Raw genomic sequence first — 22,420 nt, 5'->3', positions numbered from 1 at the left:
CGCATCACAAGCATATGCAAATTAATTGAAAGTGCATCTTTTGTGATTGAACAATGAAAATGCTGTGTTGTTCCTGTCCTCTTTTCACACTGGCTATTTTGGCACGTGTTTGGGGCTAGCCCCGAAAAGTCGGTGCTAACCCTGCTCCTGATCAGGGCCAGCTAGCCCAGGCTGCGCTAAGGTTGGTGCTAGCCCACTTTAAAATGTGCAAGTGTGAACACTCGCTTAGTCCCGGGATAACATCTCCCTTAGACCAGGGCTAAGGAGGCTCTTAGCCCTGGGCTAAGGTGCAGTGTTAAAAGCACCTAATAATTGTTTTCTACTTGGTATTAATGCTTTTAGAGTTTTATATGCAGACGTTTTGCTAACGACATTGATCTGTTATTTAAAAACGATGAGCTGTTGATTGTTTGGTTCCTTACACTTTCAGGGATGCATGACTTTATGCAGCATTTTTGTTGAATGTTTAAAATGTACTATTATATGCTTAATAACATGGATGTACTGGTTCAATCATAATTAATGACTTAGTTTGTTTCATGTTAGTTAATTAGTTTCCTTTTAGATATTTAATACAATTATATCCCAATTATTTTTCACAATTTCTAACTCCTGATGTAGTGTAAAATAACCAAATAAAATGTCAGATCCGACAAAGATTTAGTAGTGGTTTCACATGGGACCTGCAACAATGTGTTGCAACTGGCTAAGTATGTTTTTATTTTTTTTATTTTTCTGTAAGTACTGCACTTTACTTCACATCTGTTTGACTATTTTACTGGGGTTAAATGTCTGTTTTGATAAAACTAAATTAGTATACTGTAGTAATTACAAAAAAAGAAAGTTGTATTAAGTTTGATCTATAATTTGGATCAATAAAATGACATGAATTCCTAGGAAGAAAACCTATTTGTCAACATGTTATGGAATTCCAAACTGTGTTTAACTCTTTTTGAATAGGATTCTGGTAATTATTTGAATGTTTTTGATGTATATAATTGTATTGGATTTATTTGTATATAGTTGTATTTATTTGATTGCAGTAATATATTGAATAATAATAAGAAAAGTCAAAGATAAGATGGGTGTTAATAGTAAGAATGTTACTATAATTATTTATTGATTTAATTTTCAAAGTTGTTCTAACTTGTATGGAGCCTTTGCTCTCAGTAAAGCCCCTTGTTTTTGTGATTACTTGAAGCACATTTGACTAAAATATTTATTCTGAAATTAGATGTGTGTATTTTCTTTCATTAAAATAATATATATATTTTTGTCATTTAGCAGACGCTCTTATCCAGAGCGACTTACAGGAGCAATTAGGGTTAAGTGCCTTGCTCAAGGGCACATCGACAGATTTTTCACCTAGTCGGCTCAGGGATTAGAACCAGCGACCTTTCGGTTACTGGCACAACGCTCTTAACCACTGAGCTACCTGGTACTCATCTAACTGGTCTAACTGGTACTCACAAATGCAAACATTACATAAGTACATACACTTACCTGAAACCAATGACAAAAGGTTATTTTAACAGCCATACAAAACATTATAACATCTGCCAGTCGTTATTTGAACTGGCAACAGCTCTCCCTGCTGGACAGACGCTTGACAAATGTGTTACAGTGTTCTTCTTCTTCTTCTTCTTCTTCTTCTTCTTCTTCTTCTTCTTCTATAATATCATGGCGGTCCGCAAACAATCGTTTAAGTGCATGCCGCCACCTACTGTGCTGGAATGTATGATCAATCATGATCTGCACAATTCTGTACTACCATGAAAATAAAATTCTAAACCAAATAAATCCCTAACTTCTACCACACCCTCTCCCCTCCCCCCCAAAACCATTACACTTTATCTATATCATGCTGAAACACTCCACCCTTTGGATTGTTCAGCATGTTAACAACCATTTCAACAGTAACATCTGTTACCCTCAATATCTCTTTTGCCGTCTCCACAATAACCTTCAACCTGACATTTCTGCTTTCCACAACCCGAGTCGTATTGATAACCTTACCAAGAAAAGCTATGAAGTCAACTTTATTAATTATCAAAGTGTCCTTTGACACCGCACATTCATGAGCACAAGTTTTTGAACAGGCCTCGAAACCATGGACCATCAGAAGCACCACCCCCGACAGTACAGTACACTTACTACAGGTACATCCATGTAAGCTCCATCAGTCAGCACTGTAGTTCTACCAATCTGTTTTTTGGCCTCTGCATACGATACATCATGACTGATCCTCTGAGCCTCTCTCGGTCCCTGGCATCCACCAAATGCACACTGTGTTCTCCCCCACAATTACAGCAATTAACCTTCACATTGCTTCCACATTCACCATAATCATGTGCCCCTCCACACTTGGAACATCTTTTCTTTCCTTTACACTGAGCAGCTACATGTCCCATTCTTTGGCATTTAAAACACTGCAGTGCATATGGTACAAATTCTCTAACATTGAAACTAAGGAATCCTATCTGTACTTTCCCCGGCAAGACTTTCTCAAACCTCAGCATCACTGATAAACGTTCACTTATTTGACCCTCTTTCCTACTGATCAACCTTTTGGCCTCAATCACTCTGCCTCCCTTCACATTTTCTTTAATATCATCTGTGGACATAGATATTGGGACCCCAGTGATGACGCCCCCCAATATAGCATAAGCACCAGGGACATGGCTTTTAATCTTCTTCCCATTAAGCTTTTCCATTTTCAGAATCTTCTCTTGCTGAGCCTGGCTACCACACAATATTAACAATCTACCATTTCCAATGAAGCGAGCTAATTTCACTTCACTTACCTCTTTCTTTACGGCATTAGTTAGTCGGATAGGGTGTAAGTGAGGCCCTGTGGTCTCATCAAACACTATCACCACTTTCCAATCCAACACATCACTACTCTTGCTTCCTACCTTGGCCCTCTTTATGCTTTCTGTATCATGATCTCTCTTCTTCCTATGTCTTTCCACTACCGACCATTCCGATCCTTGATCCTCATCCTCCTGCTCCATACACTCAGAACTGACACCCATATTGTTCGCATTCCAGCACAGCTGTTGCTTCACCAACTTTTTCCAAGTTTCCTCCATTTCGTCCGCACTACTGCAAACTCAGAGTAAGAATGAAAGAGTAATTTGTCAAAAGAGAGGATAAAAAAATCATTGGTAAGCCAAATTTGAACAATGAAATACATGTTTTAAAAGTCAAAAGCTCCAATGTCATTATATTCTGTATACCTCATTGTAGTTGTATTTTATTTATTGTTGATTTTTTTTTTTTATGTTTGGCTTAGAAATAACAATTTCCTCGCTATACACTGATTACAGTCTGTGCAGTTGTGGGGGAAAACGCACGCGACCTTTGATTGTTTTTGTGCCATTTCTTTGCTTTTTGAGAGTGTGGAGTGTACCTTTTGTTCTGGTGCTCTCATTCAAGTGACAATGACAGCCTGTCGATCAAGATGCATGGAACCCGCCCCCTTCACCCCTCCTGCTCCCTGGCCGTAGCAAGCTGAGAGCAGTGAAGACGAGGTAGCTAGTTTTGAAGCCGTGGCATAAATGATCTCATCTCAGCCCGATCTCCGCTTTCTACAGAGGACCCTATGACCAACACCGGAATAAAGTAAAATAAAGGTACGCTAAATGAATTAACCGACTCTATTTATTTGTTAGGATTGATATGGGGTTTTTATTGAAATGTTTATCTCCGAAACTCTTGTCAAATGTTAGTCTGGTGAGGGAGGGGAGGGGAAGGCGGGGGGAGTGTTAGCTACACATTTAGCTAGGTAGCTAACGAGGGTTAGGTAGCTAAACCATTTTCATGCGGAGGTATCCACGCCAGTTCGGCAGAGTGGATAAATTATGTAGTTGGAAAAGGGAAGTTTGTCATTTTAAAACGGTGTTGTAATAATCTACCCCAATGATATCCGTTATTTTATAGTTCAATGATTATATCTCAAGAGTGGGAATCAGCTAGCTACAGTAGGTAGCTAGTTATTTCAAAATGGCCTCATCTCCGTTGTCGCCCCATAGTCGCTGTTGCTCGAGCTAGACAAAGCATGCGGTACAGCTACCAGAGAAGGACACGAGCTATTGCAGTGAGTGCAATATAAATAACTAATTTCATTATGTACATATTTGTGTATTAACCTATTATGAATTGCAGGATACACACTCGCACTTTTGGGTAGTCAGCTAATTTCTCCATTCAAATAAGCATAAGCGGCAGTGGAAATACTGTCAACGTCAGTACTGTGGGGGAGGGGAGACAACTCCTAGGTGGAGCCAGAGACGAGGAGGAGGATCTCTGGTGGCGCTGTGGGGGTTAATGCTCTTTTATGTATTAAGCCTTGTAGCTCTTTGACGTTTAGAACGGTGTAATGTAACTGAGGCCACAGAGTACAACAAGCACAGCATACAGGAATGAGGTTCCCTCCTTACATTTGGTACTGACAGATTAATTGATTGGAGTAAACCTTGATTCATCAAAACATTGATTCAGCTTGAAGTGTTGTATGTTGGCTTGACCTATGTTTTGTTTTTATTATAGCCACATTAATCTATTAAATCCTATTTGTCAATGGATTTCAGCCTAACAGATTTGTATTGAACAGTCCTTTTTAGGTTTGCAGTGTTCATAAAGAGCAATAAGGCCCCCTCCTGGCACCAGTAACTCGTTTTTGTCTCATCAAAATGATTGCACCTCTTTTTTCCTTGTTTTCAGATATCCAATCAGCTAGACTCCCTTAGTAGAAACCTATTGTTTGGGGGTGGATTGAAGCATTAGCATGAAGCATGTGTTGTTGTTACTTGTGTAGTATTTTGCTTCTTAGCTAGAAATTCTCCATTATTTTTGACAGGCACCACTAAGGTAACAAAAGAGAAACAGAGAAAGTACATTCATGTGTCTGCCTCACATTTTGTATTTTGAATAGGGTACCTGGCAACGCTGCTCATGAATTGGACTAGAACATATGCAGAAAATTATTATTTGGGTTCTAGCAACTTGGAACACATCAACATTTGCTGAATTTGACAGTTTTCTTGTACTCCAGAGGTTTGTATCAAAAACAGACTGTTTGTCCATTCTATCTGTGGTCTGACGCAGGGCCATTTGCAGTGTTCAGTTGTTGCAGCTAACATGATCTTAGATTTCAGTAAGGGCACCAGTCCAATTATGTGACAGATCGTTTTTCATCATGGTTTATTGATGGCTAATGACATTAGAAACACATTATCACCCTCTAGTGAAAGCAATGGTTAGGCTAAGTGGTGGGCCATAAAGTCTGCATTCAAGTTAGGTTCATTAACACACTCAAAGCACTCTCCTGATTACTTCCAATGGTGAAAACATACAGTAAATGCGACAGTGTCACTTGTGATAGCATTTGTTGCTCCAGTACGGAGATGTCCACTCAGGTAGGACCGAAGCTCAATATTCTTCGCTTGGCAGACTGATAGATTGTGCCCCTGCAGCCCAAGAATAGATAGATACAAGACATTGCTTATTAGGAACATTGCATAAGTTGCTATTATCAACTGTGTGCTTTTTTGCCATAAGCTAGTATAGTGTTAAAATAATCTATTAACTGCAAATGTTTGCTGTTTTGAACCAAATGTGTCTTGTCTTTTTTAGTTTCCTTTATTGCATACTTGCCTCCTGTTTGATATAATTTCTTGCTTCGTAGATGGTTGATCCATGTAGCAGAGTAGTAACTTCAATTACTGCCCCACCCACTGCTCTCTCTGAGGAGATGCACACCCTGACAGAAGTTCCTTTGTTTTAGTCTGTAGTGTGAAGTCACACAGGCTCCTGTCCTGTGTTCTCTCCCTACTCTGCTCTTCCCTGCTTGTTGTTCCCTTGGAGTTTTACATTTACATTTTAGTCATTTAGCAGATGCTCTTATCCAGAGCGACTTACAGTTAGTGAGTGCATACATGTTTTTTGTGTGTTTTTTTCAGTTTTGAGGCAAGTCTTCTGATATCTTCTCATTCAGACAGAGATACTGCTTCAGGAAGGTTAATTTTCACTTTTCATGCTTTCCTTGTAATGACATTCTAGCAGTTCTATTTTTTGGAGCATGGTGTGTATATCTCAAACATATAAAATTTAAACCTGTGTGGTATTCCTTTGACTTTTCTCACCCAGTGTGTGTCCTATTCACTTTTGTACTACCGGAGTGAAGTTGTTAACTCACTTTTGCCCATAAATAGGAGATGTCTGACGACAGGTGGCAGTGGGGTGGGATGGTGTATGTACATGAGCTGATTGTGTTTTTTGTTGTTGAGAAAAGCCTGACCTGTCCTGACTTTGACCGCAGTGATGGTAGTTGGTTGGTAACATGCTGTATTTTCGGTGGTTCAGTGGGTCTGTTAAAAGTGTGGTTGTTCCGCCCAGCAGGAGCCTTGCTTCAGACTGGCCTAAAATGGGCAGAAAGGGTGCAGAACAAAAGCTGCTTGTTGCTTGTACAAAAGTACTGAAGCGCTGCAGCCGGGACCAAGCTGCTATGCTAATGCCTGTGCCTCTCAACAGGAAAGGTATAGCAAACTTTCAGAAAAACAACCAGCTATTTATACTGTAGCACATTACATTAATATTTAGCTAACCTGTAGAGATTCTTCATCACGAAATTCTCTTGCCAATGAATAGTTTGTCCTTATGCCACACACTTCAAACATAACACCACAAATTATAAGTTCATAGATTTTTTTTATGTAGTTTTGATAACTAAAATTCATCAAGACAACACAGTATTTCATGATATCATGTGTGTTTGTGTTAGAATGTTACGTTTTTGTGACAGGTTTGTCACCAATAACACTCTTTCCATTTCCCTTCACCCCAGAGAGCCAAAATGTTCCCGAAGGGCACGAAGCGCAAGTTTTCCGACTCCAGGGAGGAACCTGTGGCAGGCGGTGAGGATGTGAATCAGTCGAGTTCGGCGGCTGTGAGGATGCTGTCGTCCTACAGCCTGCAGCGACAGTCCCTGCTGGACATGTCCCTGATAAAACTGCAGCTGTGCCACATGCTGGTGGAGCCTAATCTGTGCCGTTCAGTGCTGATTGCCAACACGGTGAGGCAGATCCAGGAGGAGATGACTCAGGACGGCACCTGGCAGATCATGACCCAGGCCCTGAGTGCTGCCAACGCTGCTGCCCAGTGCTCTGCAGACCGCCTAGTGGCCACTGAGGTGCTGTGTCGGCAGACAGAGGTAGCCCAGGGGGAGCAGGTCCCCAAGCCCTTCCCAGCGGTGGGGTCAGAGGGCTGCCCTGCGGAGGAGGAGGAGGAGGTGGTGGTGGAGGAGGAGGAGGAGGAGGAGGCGGCAGAGGGGGGGATGACCATGTCCACGGTCTCCCCCCAAGCCCCAACCTCCTACCTGCCAGGCACCTTTAGCATGGACCCCTGCTGGGAAGAGGAGGGGACGGGTGAAGATGATGATGATGAGGAGGACAGTGAGGAGTGTGGGTCTGGATCGGAGGGGGAGGAGAGGGAGGAGAGGGAGGAGAGGGAGCGTGACAGACTGGTGGAGGACTCCAGGACAGCAGAGCAGGTCTTTGGCACGTTCGAGATCAAAAACCCTGCGCCCAGCCCCGACCCTGCCCTGGAGGAACTGTTTTCAGACGTGGATGCGTCTTACTACGACCTTGATACAGTGCTGACAGGCATGCAGAGTGTGCCTAAAATGGGGCCCTACGACCTCCTGGAGAGCCTGTCCTCCCATGGGCCCTCACCCCTCAGCTCCAGCACCAGCTGCCGATCAGACCTCAATGAACTGGACCACATCATGGAGATCATAGTGGGCTCCTGAGAAACAACACATTCCCATGCATACTGACTTTGCAGACTCTTTACAGACTGTGCACATGGTGCGTACATGGATATGGTGTTATTATTATACGTTCAGATGTTGAGGGTTTATGAAATCAAGAACTTATTCAGTGTTACCACATGCAGCTGTGCATCTCTAAATGGGCAGACATTACAACCTATACCATTTATGATTTTTCTTATTTTACATACTTTTCTATATTTCCTTTTGTCATACAATCTATTTTTCCAGTTTTGTTTTTATTTATTGTTATATGTATAGACTGAAGAACAATGTCATTACACTACACACAAATAGAGACCGGAACATCCAAACCTCTGAAGCAATGCATATTTTCCTAAAGAGTAAAACAAATATTTGTGAAATATATGTATATGTACGTACGTATGTATATATAAATATATTTTTAGCAACATACAGTTTGAGAAATTTACCAGTATGATTTAATATAATTTCTCCCCCTATTTTTAATCTGACAGAGATTTTAATGTAGCCAGATTCACCCAATGTCTTCCTATGGTTTGGGTTTAAGCATTTAAGTCTCAAGACGGGCGCTGTTTTTCCCACTTGATTTGAATCCATCCCTTACACCTAGAGTAGATTTGTTAAAGTATTTAGAGAAACTCTTGCTTGATATCAGCATTAAGAAGCCATATTTTCTGATATTTGTATTACTACAAATTTAAGAATTATTGGTTGACCATTAAGTTATTATTTATTTAATTTATTAAATACAGACAAACATGCCACGTAGATTTTTCAACTGAACCGTGTAGACCCATGTGATATATTTTATATTATAAACCGGGTGGTTCGAGCCCTGAATGCTGATTGGCTGAAAGCCGTGGTATATCAGACCATATACCACGGGGATGACAAAACATTTATTTTTACTGCTCAAATTACATTGGTAACCAGTTTATAATAGAAATAATGCACCTCGGGGGCTTGTGGTATATGGCCAATATACCACGGCTAAGGGCTGTATCCAGGCACACCTTAGCTGTTGTATATTGGCCATATACCACACCCCTTCGGGCCTTATTGCTTAGTTACAACTCAATACTCCCCCTATTCACTATGCATTTCATTTGCGAAAATATATTTTGTACAGAATTCAACTATTATTTCTTTTATTTATTTTTACAAGCAGCTCTTTCTCTATAAAGATTTCTTTTCATAATGTCTCCTTATCATGATGAAAAGATTACTCAGGCAAACCGTACCAGTAAAATCTGACAGTATTACTCTGGTCATTACTACCACAACACTCCTCTGAATGATGTCACTGCTTCAAACAGGAGCTCGAATTTCAAAGACCTTAACAATTGTAAAGTATATGCATTTTTATATTAAGAAAAAACATTGTAGCATCTTTGTAAATATTTTTTATAATAAAAGGTGCAACGTTTGTGTGCAATTTTTTCATCTAATTAATTTAATCAAATGAATCTGTTAGTATAAAGGTAAGTTAAAGTATTGTGGTTGATTTGTAGTGTAAGATGTGTCATGTGCATACCAATCAGAGTTGACAACCAACAAAAACGTACACAATAGAGAAAATGCACAATGTCAATTGATTTCTGTAGTGCTCAAGAAATTATATTCCAATGACACTAACACTGCATTTCTTAACACATGATTTGAAACGGTACATCATTTGATGACTAAGTTCATGACAACAAAAATATAAACAATGGAGTAATTCGATTTTAGTTTTGATGAAGTGAGATAGTTATACTTATTAATGTGTTAATGTCATATTCTTCCAAATCTTCATTGAAATGACTGTAACACGTATTGAATGACTCATTCAAAAAGACACATTGATCTCCAAATTTGTGCCTATTAATTTCTTCCTCCTAAGGTAAGACACACACACCTTTACAATTACAATAGACTTTTGACGTTACGTGAGTGTACATGGTCCACCACAATAGTTATTTTCTCATAAAAGAAAATGTAAATGTTACATTGTATGAATATAACTGTTCGTACTCCATGCGTCTGTAACCGTGTTTGGATGGTTTTAACAGTAACATAACTGATTTGGCATCAGAGATGCACTGCAATGTAAACTGGATACAGTGTATTTCAATGCATGTAAAAAGTTAACAAGCCTCGAAAATGTGTTGCACATTTCCCAGCCCCGTGAGTGGTAAAGACCGCCCATTGACAATTAGGTGGAGGCTTGGTCTGCGGTCTCGTGGACCAATTGCTTTCCTAATGGGTCTACCCGGCCGAGTGTCTCTTCTATTCCCTGTTTCCTTTTACGCTGTAGTCCCGCCCCCCTTCTGTCGACGTCAGCCCTCTAAGCAAAACAGACACGTTTTTCAGCTGTCAGTGAAGGGGGATAGCCATAACGAAAAAGACACGGCCTTTGCACGATTTCTTTCCTTCCTCACATTTCAGTAAGATGCAGTGAAAACTCAACTGTGTGAATGACGGTCTTCTGAGAGAGCAACGACTCAACAATGCGCAGGATCTTTTATAAACAGAGGAGTTGGAATCAAATCCAGTAGCTCCATAATACAGGTAGAGGAGCCTCTGTGATTAGTGTTTGTGAGTTTTGTAGATAGTCGTGTCTCAACAGCACTTAATAAATTGTAAATATATATTTTTTAAAGATGCATCATTCATCCTGAACTCAAGCTCACATTTAGTACTTTCTTACACATGAAAATATGCATAAATACAGTAGTTAATTAGATCCCTGTCAACAGCGAGTCACAAGTTGCACTAGCCTAGGCAGCCGATATTGGGATCTAGCGCTATCGTCTAGGATTGATGTGCCCAGCCGGTAATACACTGAAGTGTCCCCATTGGACCTGCTTGTACATAAAGCATCCTCCATTAGCGCCCACTATCTGCTGCCTGGGCTAAAGTTGCATGTGTAGGCCTGGCCAATACAGTAACAGCTAGTACACAAGTTGCACATGTAGGCCAATACAGTAGCCTATCAACCCACTGAACAAGAGCCTTACATTACAAACTAGATTTAAAACCATATGAAGGCAAGACTCAAATTATGTGTATATTTCACACTCAAATGTTGATCAATGAAAGTGATAAATGTCTTTCCTGTCTAGATCCATGTTGGGTCGTGGCGTGAAGCGGAAACAGAGTTGTAATGAGGAGGCAGAGGGGCTCAAGGTCTATTTGCCAGAGAAGGCTGAGATCCAGGTTCAGGGTGACCTGGCCTAGTCCATACATGTGGATAGTATTTTTGTCATACTATAACTGTTTTATTAAGGTGACGGAGACTTGACGGTGTATCTACTGAGAACATAATGTTCCGTTTTTGAGGGAGTCAGCAGAATGCGAGAAAAATATGCAGTACTTTTACTTTTAGTGCTTGTCTTATTATATAATGTATCTTCTTGAAATTGTACATTATTTTAGCATTTAATCAAATTATAGCAGCCACTTTTCCCTTTAAAAAACAGTGCCTTAAAGACTTAAAATAATTCTGTAGAAATGTAGTATTTGAGTTTCAATGAGTAAAGCTAAGAAATATATCCAGTGGAGAGCTGAGCAGTGAGCGCCTTCCTCCGTGAGTGTTATGTAAAGGCTCAATACAACCCAGGATCATCCTCCCTTCCTCCGTGTCCCTTTGCCTGTCTTTAGCCACTGCAATGCAACGGGATGTAATCTTAATTCACTTGACATCCCACCAGTGCACTAGCTGGGAGGAGATGAGACAGAGAGAGGGAAATAAGAGGGGGTGGGAAATGTAGGACTACATCTCTTGTCATGTAGGAGGGGCCTACTTGTGAAAAGGTGATTGTTTTGCTCTCAGTATTATATTTCTATTCATAGACTCAACCCGCTAGCCAATCAAATGACGTGGGAGGAGTGTTCTCTTCCACCAACCCCCTGTTTTCTCTGTCTGGAAAAGCAAATCCTGGTGGTTGAAATGGAAGAGAACTGGCTCAGATAGAGTTGTACACATGTAATAACCTCTGTTACGCTGCTTTGTGCTGATTAGCTCCATCATATCCCAATGTCTGTGGTTTAGAGTATTTAGGCAGGTTAACAAAACACAGAGGAACACAATGGGGAAAGATAGAGGTGGAGGGGAAAGATAGAGGTGGAGGGGAAAGATAGAGGTGGAAGACACCAATAATGTGATTACATAAATAGTTAAAGCACAAGCAATCCAATTTTCCATAAAATCTATCCACAGTAAGAAGACACACCCAATCATTACTTATTTTCCTATTTGGACCATGCACTCCTCTAGATGTCAAGCCAGGTTTCTACAATGAGACTAAGGCTGCGTTTACACAGGCAGCCCAATTCTGATCTTTTTTTCACTAATTGGTCTTTTGACCAATCAGATCAAAGCTCTGAAAAATATCTGATGTGAAAAGCTCTGATGTGATTGGTTAAAAGACCAATTAGTGGAAAAAATATCAGAATTGGGCTGCCTATGTAAACACAGCCTTAGAGATGGGTATTTTACAAAATATATGGACAAATGGGACAGTCATACATTTTTGTAAGCTTTTCTGTTTCTCGAGATGTTAATTGTTTTGAGGTGTAGCATCATAGAACATTTGGTCATGAGAATGACTCCTGTTATTAGCAAGTTACATGTCTTCCTCCAGCTCATTCATGTTTTGTTAGGAGGCTGATAGTAACTTTGGCTTGTACATCTGCTGTATCAAATACTACTAGTTCAATGTGTTCAATGGCTTTTAAGTGCAATATAGACTTTTTAGGTTTGTAGATCATTATAAAATGGAACGAATCAACTCTTGCAAAAGCTACTGCCATTATCCTGGTTCATGTAGTCAGATATCAGTATTTGTTTTATACGGACATTGAAATTTAATTATGTTTAATAACATTTTAAACTGTATACGATGCTTTGCGTCAATGGTTCTCTTCCCATTATAATTTCTGTGTATACTTTTGTTTTAATTCTATCACATACTATGCCATAGATCTGACCCACCAATATTGAAAAAGTAATACAGAGACTTGCCTCTTGATTTTTGTTAATGAATATTAAATATCTTCAATTAAAATATAGGTTAATGTCAAATGTACAGTATATTAAGACGTTTTTGTAAAGTTAAGTAAAAACACAAGTCAATTACAAACCTAAAAAGTAATAAATAATAAATATACCATTTTATGTCTAGCGCACACAGTGCTGACTGCTTGTGAATATTGCCAGCAGACAGTTTAGTATGTCTGCAAAATGGGGTTCAGGATTTGAGACCAGTCTGCCCTCTAGTGGAGTGCTGTGACTGACTTCCAAAGTCTTTCCAGAGAGTTGTATACAGAAGATAGCCCTATTTGGTAAAATACCAAGTCCATATTATGGCAAGAACAGCTCAAATAAGCAAAGAGAAACGACAGTCCATCATTACTTTAAGACATGAAGGTCAGTCAATCTGGAAAATTTCAAGAACTTTTAAAGTTTCTTCAAGTGTAGTCGCAAAAACCATCAAGCGCTATGATGAAACTGGCTCTCATGAGGACTGCCAAAGGAATGGAAGACCCAGAGTTACCTCTGCTGCAGAGGATAAGTTCATAAAAGTTACCAGCCTCAGAAATTGCAGCCCAAATAAATGCTTCACAGAGTTCAAGTAACAGACACATCTCGACATCAACTGTTCAGAGGGGACTGTGTGAATCAGGCCTTCATGGTCGAATTGCTGCAAAGAAACCACTACTAAAGGACACCAATAAGAAGAAGAGACTTGCTTGGGCCAAGAAACACGAGCAATTGACATTAGACCGGTGGAAATGTGTCCTTTGGTCTGGAGTCCAAATTGGAGGTTTTTGGTTCCAACCGCAGTGTCTTTGTGAGACGCGGTGTGGGTGAACGGATGATCTCTGCATGTGTATTTCCCACCGTAAAGCATGGAGGAGGAGGTGTTATGGTGTGGGGGTGCTTTGCTGGTGACACTGTGATTTATTTAGAATTCAAGGCACACTTAACCAGCATGGCTACCACAGCATTCTGCAGCGATACGCCATACCATCTAGTTTGGGCTTTGTGGGACTATCATTTGTTTTTCAACAGGACAATGACCCAACACACCTCCAGGCTGTGTAAGGGCTATTTTACCAAGAAGGAGAGTGATGGAGTGCTGCATCAGATGACCTGGCCTCCACAATCCCCCGACCTCAACCCAATTGAGATGGTTTGGGATGAGTCGGACCACAGAGTGAAGGAAAAGCAGCCAACAAGTGCTCAGCATATGTGGGAACTCCTTCATGACAGTTGGAAAAGCATTCCAGGTGAAGCTGGTTGAGAGAATGCCAAGAGTGTGTAAAGCTGTCATCAAGGCAAATGGTGGCTATTTGAAGAATCTCAAATATAAAATATATTTTAATTTGTTTAACACTTTCTTGGTTACTACATGATTCCATATGTGTTATTTCATAGTTTTGATGTTTTCACAATTATTCTACAATGTAGAAAATAGTAAAAATAAAGAAAAACCCTTGAATGAGTAGGTGTTCTAAAACTTTTGACCGGTAGTGTATATAAAACCAGGAACACACCTGCAAACCAATTACACAATATCATAGAAAAGTATTTTGTTTACAATCTGTAAATATAACTTTGCGAAAAGTAATACTTTGTTCTCACCCGGGTAACAACCTAACCTGTTTCACCCGTCAACAACAGTACTGTAGGGCTATACTATGCAGCATCTTCATCTTATCCTTCTCCATAGTTCAGTGCAAGGGCCTTCTTGTGGTGCTGAGGCTGCAGCCAAATGCTGCACTGAGTCAGCCACTGCTGGGAGACCTGGTAGAGGAACGCTGGGGTGTCACCATGGCAGGAGGAGGGGGCCAGCAGCTAGGTGGCGGGAAATGAGAGGAAGGCCAGAGGTGACTTTGTTGACTGAGTTCATGACAACAAAAATATAAACAATGGAGGAATTAGGTACGTCGATTTTAGTTATGATGAAGTGAGACAGTTATACTTATTAATGTGTTAATGGCATTTTCTTCAAAATCTTCATTGAAATTACTGTAAAACATATTGAATGACTCATTCAAAAAGACACATTGATCTCCAAATTTGTGCCTATTAATTTCTTCCTCCCAAGGTAAGACACACACACCTTTACAATTACAATATACTTTTGACCTTACATGGATGTACATGGTCCCATCCACCACAACAGTTGAAAAGAATGATAAATTAGATACCATGTTGTGGCTGATGTTTGAGAAGTGCTTGGGGGTGTGTTTTCTAGCAGCTGGGTCAGAGATCTTACAGTACAATTGGCTTTTTCAGATTCACCCAAGATCTGGAAGCACTCCTGGAAAACTACACATGGTTTCTTCACATCACCATTCTCCAACTGCATAGACAAATATTACCTATCATATGACATTATTATATTGTTTAAATGTTACATTCTCATATAGGAAAATAGAAAATTGGCAATCAAGACAGACCCTCCATAGGACACATAAATGTGCATGTAATAATTTCCTCTTAACTGGGTAAACTTTGAATGAACAAAAAGATGGGTGCACTCTCATCTTTGTTGAAAGATTAGAGATGTTCATTTCCATGGGTGAAGACCATGGTGAAGACAAAGATGAAGATCTTTCAACTGTATCCGACTTGGCAGAACTCCAGTCCCCAAATGCACTGTCCACCTCGGTGTCATTATCTTCCCAAGCCGTTTGGACAGACCTGTCGACAAAATCCCCGCAAGCAAAAACCAATGGTTCCTCCATTGAACGGATAAGAGTCTGTTTTTGGACAAGGATCAGATAATGGAGGAAATTGTAATGTATCCGTCCATCCACATCCACAGATGCTCCCAACTTCTGGACAGATCAGGCAATGCTGTGATGATCGGAAGTAGCTTCAGTGACTTCACTCTCTCTATTGTTATGATTCCCTGTGACTTATACTGTATATTAGGTGTAACAGTTAAAGATAGCCACAAAAACAGCAATATATGCATATAAAGAGAATTATACCCACCTGATTAATAAAACAACAAACACGGTCCATAACCTACACATAATGTTAAGCTGTTGCTAGACTGTGACTGAACTAATTTGAAATAACCCTATTACATTCATTATTATTACATTAAATCTTTGACTGTATGCATTAAACTCACGATACACTGTTAGATCTTACGAAGCATTTAGTTTAGAGATAGCTAAATAGGCCAATATTCCTTACTGGTGGCGCGTCTCTATAACAGATGAAGTTTTAAAGAATCCGGAAGATGATAAAATACAGTAGCCTACTTCCTAATGTTTTGGAGCCGCCCCGATGACGAAAAGGTTGCGTAGGAGCCAAACCTTACCTGACGCAGGTAATTGACAGCGGAGATCTACACCCAATTAAAACCGACAGAGGGCGCCCTAGGTTCTAAGATGTGTGTTTTAGCCACAGTTGCGGTCAATCAAAATGTACTAATATCTGTAGGTGACAAAGAGTCGATTGTCAAGACATTACTAGGCAGTGCATGTTTTTGGTGGCTATCGTTAACTGTTAATGACGTGGCTGTCCTTTCACTTATATCCTCTGAAGAGCTCTTCCATACCACTCCAGTCAAGCAATCAAGGACTATTACTGTGAGTAAACATTTATTTTCTTTCAATTCATTCTGTTTGCCTCTTTGCTTCCTGAGACATTGGGAAATAAATTCACAGCCTGACTCTGACTCTTATGGTTTTACATAATGAGAACAATTACATGGGAGGAAATATTTATATCCATCCACATGGTTAAAATCAAAACCATAGACTCAATTAGTAGTAATAGTACACACTGTTCCTCACAGACAGTATCTGACAAGACTCATGTTATTAGGCTTTTTTTTCTCGAAGTTGACAGACAATATAACGAAAACTATTTTGGGCATTCCTCAACCCCATCTTACTCAAGGCATGCCATGTGAACTCAGAACAGTAATTGGAATAGGAAGTGACTGGTGGTAAATATGTAACAGCAAGTTATTGCCAAGGCATTCATGCCAAAACCCACTGGGCAAACCAGTCATTTCAACGTGGACATTTGGGTAATGTTTGGTTGAGACGTTGATCAATGAGAGTTCAACCTTTATTCACCCACTCAAAAAGACAGCCAGAAGTTTGTTGAATTCCCCATTTCAACCAAATTCCAATGGAAAAACTGATTTTTGGTTTAGTTGTCATCTAAATGTGTTATCACTGCGCTTTCAACTATTTAAAAGCACAACAAAGTTCAGATGGGAATACAATGTCAGATATTTTGTATTTATACAACAACTTAATGGGTTATCACTGTGCTTCATCTAATTGCACATCCAAATGACCTGGATTGCAGTTGAGATTACGTTAAAAGTACATAGTGTAAGTGATCAATGCTATTCAAGATTCTGCACAGATTATTACAGCAATTGTGAAGATCTCCACAGACCTACGACCTTTGCATGCTATCTTGAACATTCATACTTTCTATGATTACATAAGAAGACATTTATAGTTACAGTAGGCTAACCTCAAAATGTGGCCATGGATGTGTTACTCATTTTAAGGTTGAATAAATACTGTTATATTAGTTTGTAACTTAAGGCTATTTACTGTATTACAAAAATATTCTTGAATTTGTTTGACAACTCACCCAAATATCAACATTTAAAGGATACCGTATGCTTGGATATAGTTTCATCTGAACCACTGGCTTAATCCTATTCCTTAACTTTTATTTTTGGTTTAGTTGGAGACGTGAATCCAACATATCATTTGTCAACAAGTAAATAGGCTATCATTTACTGTATTGCAAAAGTGATATTGAATTGTGTGTGCTTGTCAACAAATTCCAGTTAGTCTACAAATTAATAATTGATATGTTGGATTCACGTCTCCATCTCAACCAATAATCAAAGTTAAAGAATAGGACTAAATCAAATCAAACTTTATTTAAAGTGCATTTAATGTTTGATTTGAGTTGTTTTAGTCCTATTCTTTAACTTAGATTTCTGGTTGAGATGGAGACGTGAATCCAAGATATCAATTATTAATTTGTAGACAAACTGGAATTAAAGCCAGACTGTCATTGGCACAGATGGAACTATCCAAGCAGAAGATACATCTGCTTGAAATGTTGATATATGGTTATGTTGACAACCAAACACAATTCAATACCCAGTTTGTCTACAAATTAATAATTTATATTTTGGACCACGTCTCCATCTCAACCAAAAATCTAAGTTAAAGAATAGGACTAAATCTAATCAAACTTTAAATAAAGCATGATTTGATTTAGTCCTATTCTTTAACTTAGATTTTTTGTTGAGCTGGAGAGATGAAGCCAACATATTAAGGATTAACTTGAAGATTACATTTGAACTCAACCAGGCCTCTCGAGTGGTGCAGTGGTCTAAGGCACTGCATCGCAATGCTTGAGGCATCACTACAGACCGGGGTTCGATCCCAGGCTGTGTCACAACCAGCCATAAGGCGGTGCACAATTGTCTGGTTTTGGCCGGGGGGCTTTACTTGGCTCATCGCGCTCTAGCGAATCCTTGTGGCGGGCCAGGTGCCTGCAGGCTGACTTCGGTCATCAGTTGAATGGTGTTTCCTCCGACACATTGGTGTAGCTGGCTTCCGGGTTAAGCGGATGGGTGTTAGGAAGCGTGGTTTGACGGGTCATGTTTCGGAGGACGCATGACTCGACCTTCGCCTCTCCTGAGGCCGTTGGGAAATTGCAGCGATGAGACAAGATCCAAATTGGATATCACGTATCTTTTTTTTTTTATCAACCAAAACTTGAAACCCTAGGCCTATATGTATTGTCTATTTTTAGTTGAACCCTGGGTTGAATTGAAACAATAGCTGTTGATGAATTTGCAAACGCTATATAGGCCTAAATAGTATCATTGATGAAATATGACTTATATATGGTTACATTTCATTTCCTCTGTTAAACCTACCCTTTGGAATGACTTCGATAGCAACAGTGAATATATTTAGTTATTAAGAGGTCTCTCAATAATCATTCTCACGATAGCACATTGGTTGTAGTCAGTGAGAAATATAAAAGCTGGTTAAAAGCCTGGATGGTAGACCAAATTAATAGCTGTAGATCAACTCTCCAGTAGGCGGTGCTGCCCAGCCTATTGTTGAAAAAATAGTGGATATAACGTTTAAGATCTGACGTTGTTTCAAAGGTACAAATTCAACGTATTTTATACAAGGAGTGTCTATCTTGAAAATGTGTTACAATGATGACATAATCCTGAAATTTCACCCTCAAAACAGTTTATGTTGATTACTTTTTTCAAATCCAATGTATATTCCACGTAGATTCTACATCACAATACTTTTGACAAATTACGTTGAAACAACGTTGTTTTAACCAGTTTGTGCCCAGTGGGAAGTGATGCAAAACCGAGGCCATGTTCTCTGAAACTATGTTTTTTTTAACCCTAAAGTCTTCACTAAACTACCTTGAGGAGCCCTGCGATATCATTTCAAATGAACAACCCTATATTACCTAATAGCAACTATCTTGTATTGCCTTGTCTGGTCTAAACCAATATAATGTCACAGTACTAATAATGCTTCAATTCATGCAAACACACACAGTCCCACATTTGTCTGTCACTTTGTCTGGAACCAGAGCACGTCCTCTGCTGTTTATGCAGAAGTAGAGTCATACTATGCCACGAGGTTATGCAGGTTACACTGCTCAATTGAATTTACTCAAAATGAATGATGAAGATGGGTAATTAAAGGCAGAGTATAAGTCATTAGTCCGCTCTGCACTGTTCTCACGTTACCAAGCCAACCTGGGGATTTTTTTCATACTCGGCTGTTAAACATCAACATTTGACAGGTCTTGTATTGGTGCAGGAGTCTCCATCGTGTGATGATAAAACACGTTTTTCTCTTATTATAACATGGCCCTCAGTCATATAGAGCCAATAGGGAGGTGGATTTTGAAGCTGATGAAATTTGCCATGTAATGTGTAAAGGTTTACTAGACCTAATGTCCACATGTCCATCAGAGCTAACCAAAATCCATGGTAGGAGCTGAGACGATCTATATGTTGCCTATTTATTTGCACCTTTAACCATTATAGGTCTTCACTCATTCATGAACATTTGGATATCTATACAGGCAAAAATACAGGTAACTGCCAAAATAAAGGAATCACTAACATAAAGCGTCTTAATAGGGCGTTGAGTCACCATGATCCCCCAGGGCCCCCAGAAGAGCTTCAATGCGACCCATGGGCGGCGCACAATTGGTCCAGCGTCGTCCAAGGTAGGGGAGGGTTTGGCCGGCAGGGATGTGGGTTCGTTTCCCACGGGGGGCCAGTATGAAAAAAAAAAATATATATTCCCTTTTATGCATTCACTAACTGTAAGTCGCTCTGGATAAGAGCGTCTGCTAAATGACTAAAATGTAAATGTAAAAATGTCTTGGCATAGATTCTACAAGTGTCTGGAACTCTATTGGAAGGATGCGATACTATTCGTCCACGAGAAAATTCCATAATTTGGTATTTTGTTGATGGTGGTAGAAAACACTGTCTCAGGCGCCACTCCAGAATCTCCCATAAGTTTCAATTGGGTTGAGATCTGGTGACTGAGACACACACACACGTGCGCCCTTTAAACACCCTATGCTCCTTTGAGACCCGTCTTTCAAAGTCACTGAAATCTCTTCTTCTAGCCAAGGTAGCCGAAATAATGGGCAACTGGGTATTTTTATACATGACCCAAAGCATGATAGGATGTTTTAATTGCTTAATTAACTCAGGAACCACACCTGTGTGGAAGCACCTGCTTTTAATATACTTTGTATCCTTCATTTTTACAAGTGTTTCCTTTATTTTGGCAGTTACCTGTATTTTATCATATCAGAGGGAGTCAACCCAAATCCACATTAGTAGTCCTAATGTGGTTCATGGAAAATCAGTTAAATGTTTAGTATTCATTATAAGATTAAGATGTTTTTCATTACACTAAATCACCATAAACAATGCTTTATTTCTCTTTAATTTCCTAAACAAACAGAGTACTTGAGGCATGGCCATGTAATGGAACATTGCCCTTTCAAAGTCCCAGGGGGAAAAAAATACTACAGTGGATTTATTCATTTCTTGACTTTTTCCCCTTTTGCAATTCCTTCGTAAGTCACAGGACAGGGGTTACATTGTGTCAGTGCAGAGAGCAAATCTCAAATCTCTCTCAGTTTGATGTGGAGACAAAGCTTGGAAATGGAGGAATGAGAGATAGAACTGATTTGATCTTTCTCTGCCTCAGAAACACAAAAGAACTGTCAATCTCCCTCGGCCTGGGGCTCCATGCGAGATCTCACCTCGTGGAGTTGCAATGATCATGAGAACGGTGAGGAATCAGCCAAGAACTACACGGGAGGATCTTGTCAATGATCTCAAGGCAGCTGGGACCATAGTCACCAAGAAAGCAATTGGTAACACACTATGCCGTGAAGGACTGAAATCCTGCAGCGTCCGCAAGGTTCCCCTGCTCAAGAAAGCACATATACAGGCCCGTCTGAAGTTTGCCAATGAACATGCCTGAATGATTCAGAGGAGAACTGGGTGGAAGTGTTGTGGTCAGATGAGACCAAAATCGAGCTCTTTGGCATCAACTCAACTCACCGTGTTTGGAGGAGGAGGAAAGCTGCCTATGACCCCAATAACACCATCCCCACCATCAAACATGGAGGTGGAAACATTATGCTTTGGGGGTGTTTTTCTGCTAAGGGGACAGGACAACTTCACCGCATCAAAGGGACGATGGACGGGGCCATGTACCGTAAAATCTTGGGTGAGAACCTCCTTCCCTCAGCCTGAGCATTGACCTCTGTGATTGCCAACAAGGGTTTTGCCACCAAGTACTAAGTCATGTTTTGCAGAGGGGTCAAATACTTATTTCCCTCATTAAAATGGAAATCAATTTATAACACTTTTGACATGCGTTTTTCTGGATTTTTTTGTTGTTATTCTGTCTCTCACTGTTCAAATAAACCTGCCATTAAAATTATAGACTGATCATGTCTTTGTCAGTGGGCAAACGTACAAAGTCAGCAGGGGATCAAATACTTTTTTCCCCTCACTGTATATCACATGGACACAAAAAAAAAGTACACAGAAACAGGTTCCGTTGAGGAATGCATGCAGTCTTTCTGGAAAGCACATTTCTTTGACTAACACCATTTTGTGCAGCTCTTTCTTTTGTGGGCACAGAGGGCATTATTGTGGAGATGGTTCATGAAGGACTTTCGGCTTCATCAGCATTTCAGGTGGAGACTGGAGATGCCGGAAAGTATGCATAACATTGATTTTATACTTAAATGGCAGACAAAAGGGGTCCTGTCCTATATGATACCGATGGAAAAAGCTAAAATATGCATGACTTAGGACCTCATGATGTCTAGATTCCAATGGTGTTGTCATGTTTACATTTACATTACATTTAAGTCGTTTAGCAGACGCTCTTATCCAGAGCGACTTATTTTTTCTTTAAAATAAAATGTTTTTATGATCTCTCATGGAATAAACAGCATTGGTTTATAAATAAGCAGATATGGTGAATCATGTCTTTGATACCATCTCAGAAAAAAAC

The 22,420-nt window shown here is 39.8% G+C and overlaps 2 protein-coding genes across 8 annotated transcripts in view; both read left to right on the top strand.

The window, feature by feature from the left end:
* Positions 1-3,534: 3,534 nt before the first annotated feature.
* LOC311103044 (cell division cycle-associated protein 4-like) lies at positions 3,535-9,242 on the top strand. 7 transcript variants are annotated; one of them, XM_084144543.1, is made up of 3 exons: positions 3,535-3,635; positions 6,403-6,539; positions 6,848-9,242. In XM_084144543.1, exon 3 carries the CDS (start codon positions 6,857-6,859, stop codon positions 7,808-7,810), a length of 954 nt encoding a protein of 317 aa, XP_084000669.1. In that variant the 5' UTR covers positions 3,535-3,635; positions 6,403-6,539; positions 6,848-6,856; the 3' UTR covers positions 7,811-9,242. The 7 variants fall into 7 exon arrangements, with proteins under 7 accessions (XP_084000669.1, XP_084000670.1, XP_084000667.1 ...); XM_084144544.1 differs by having other exon boundaries at positions 6,400-6,539; XM_084144541.1 differs by having other exon boundaries at positions 4,937-6,539.
* Positions 9,243-16,248: 7,006 nt separating this feature from the next.
* Positions 16,249-22,420, top strand: part of LOC311102646 (uncharacterized protein) — a gene marked incomplete at its 3' end in the record, with an annotated part of 40,386 nt that continues 34,214 nt past the window's right edge. The window contains exon 1 of the mRNA XM_084144009.1: positions 16,249-16,411. The remainder of the gene's footprint in view (positions 16,412-22,420) is intronic.

Source organism: Coregonus lavaretus (genome assembly GCF_964263955.1).
Source record: "Coregonus lavaretus genome assembly, chromosome: 27".
Taxonomy (NCBI): domain Eukaryota; kingdom Metazoa; phylum Chordata; class Actinopteri; order Salmoniformes; family Salmonidae; genus Coregonus; species Coregonus lavaretus.
This window is presented reverse-complemented; position numbering and strand designations above follow the sequence as displayed.

Bases quoted from the DNA above. Each gene is read 5' to 3' on its own strand.
- LOC311103044 (XM_084144539.1), top strand. From the start codon at position 4,061: ATGCGGTACAGCTACCAGAGAAGGACACGAGCTATTGCA. The intron at 4,100-6,847 runs GTGAGTGCAATA...CCTTCACCCCAG, and splicing joins GAAGGACACGAGCTATTGCA to AGAGCCAAAATGTTCCCGAA.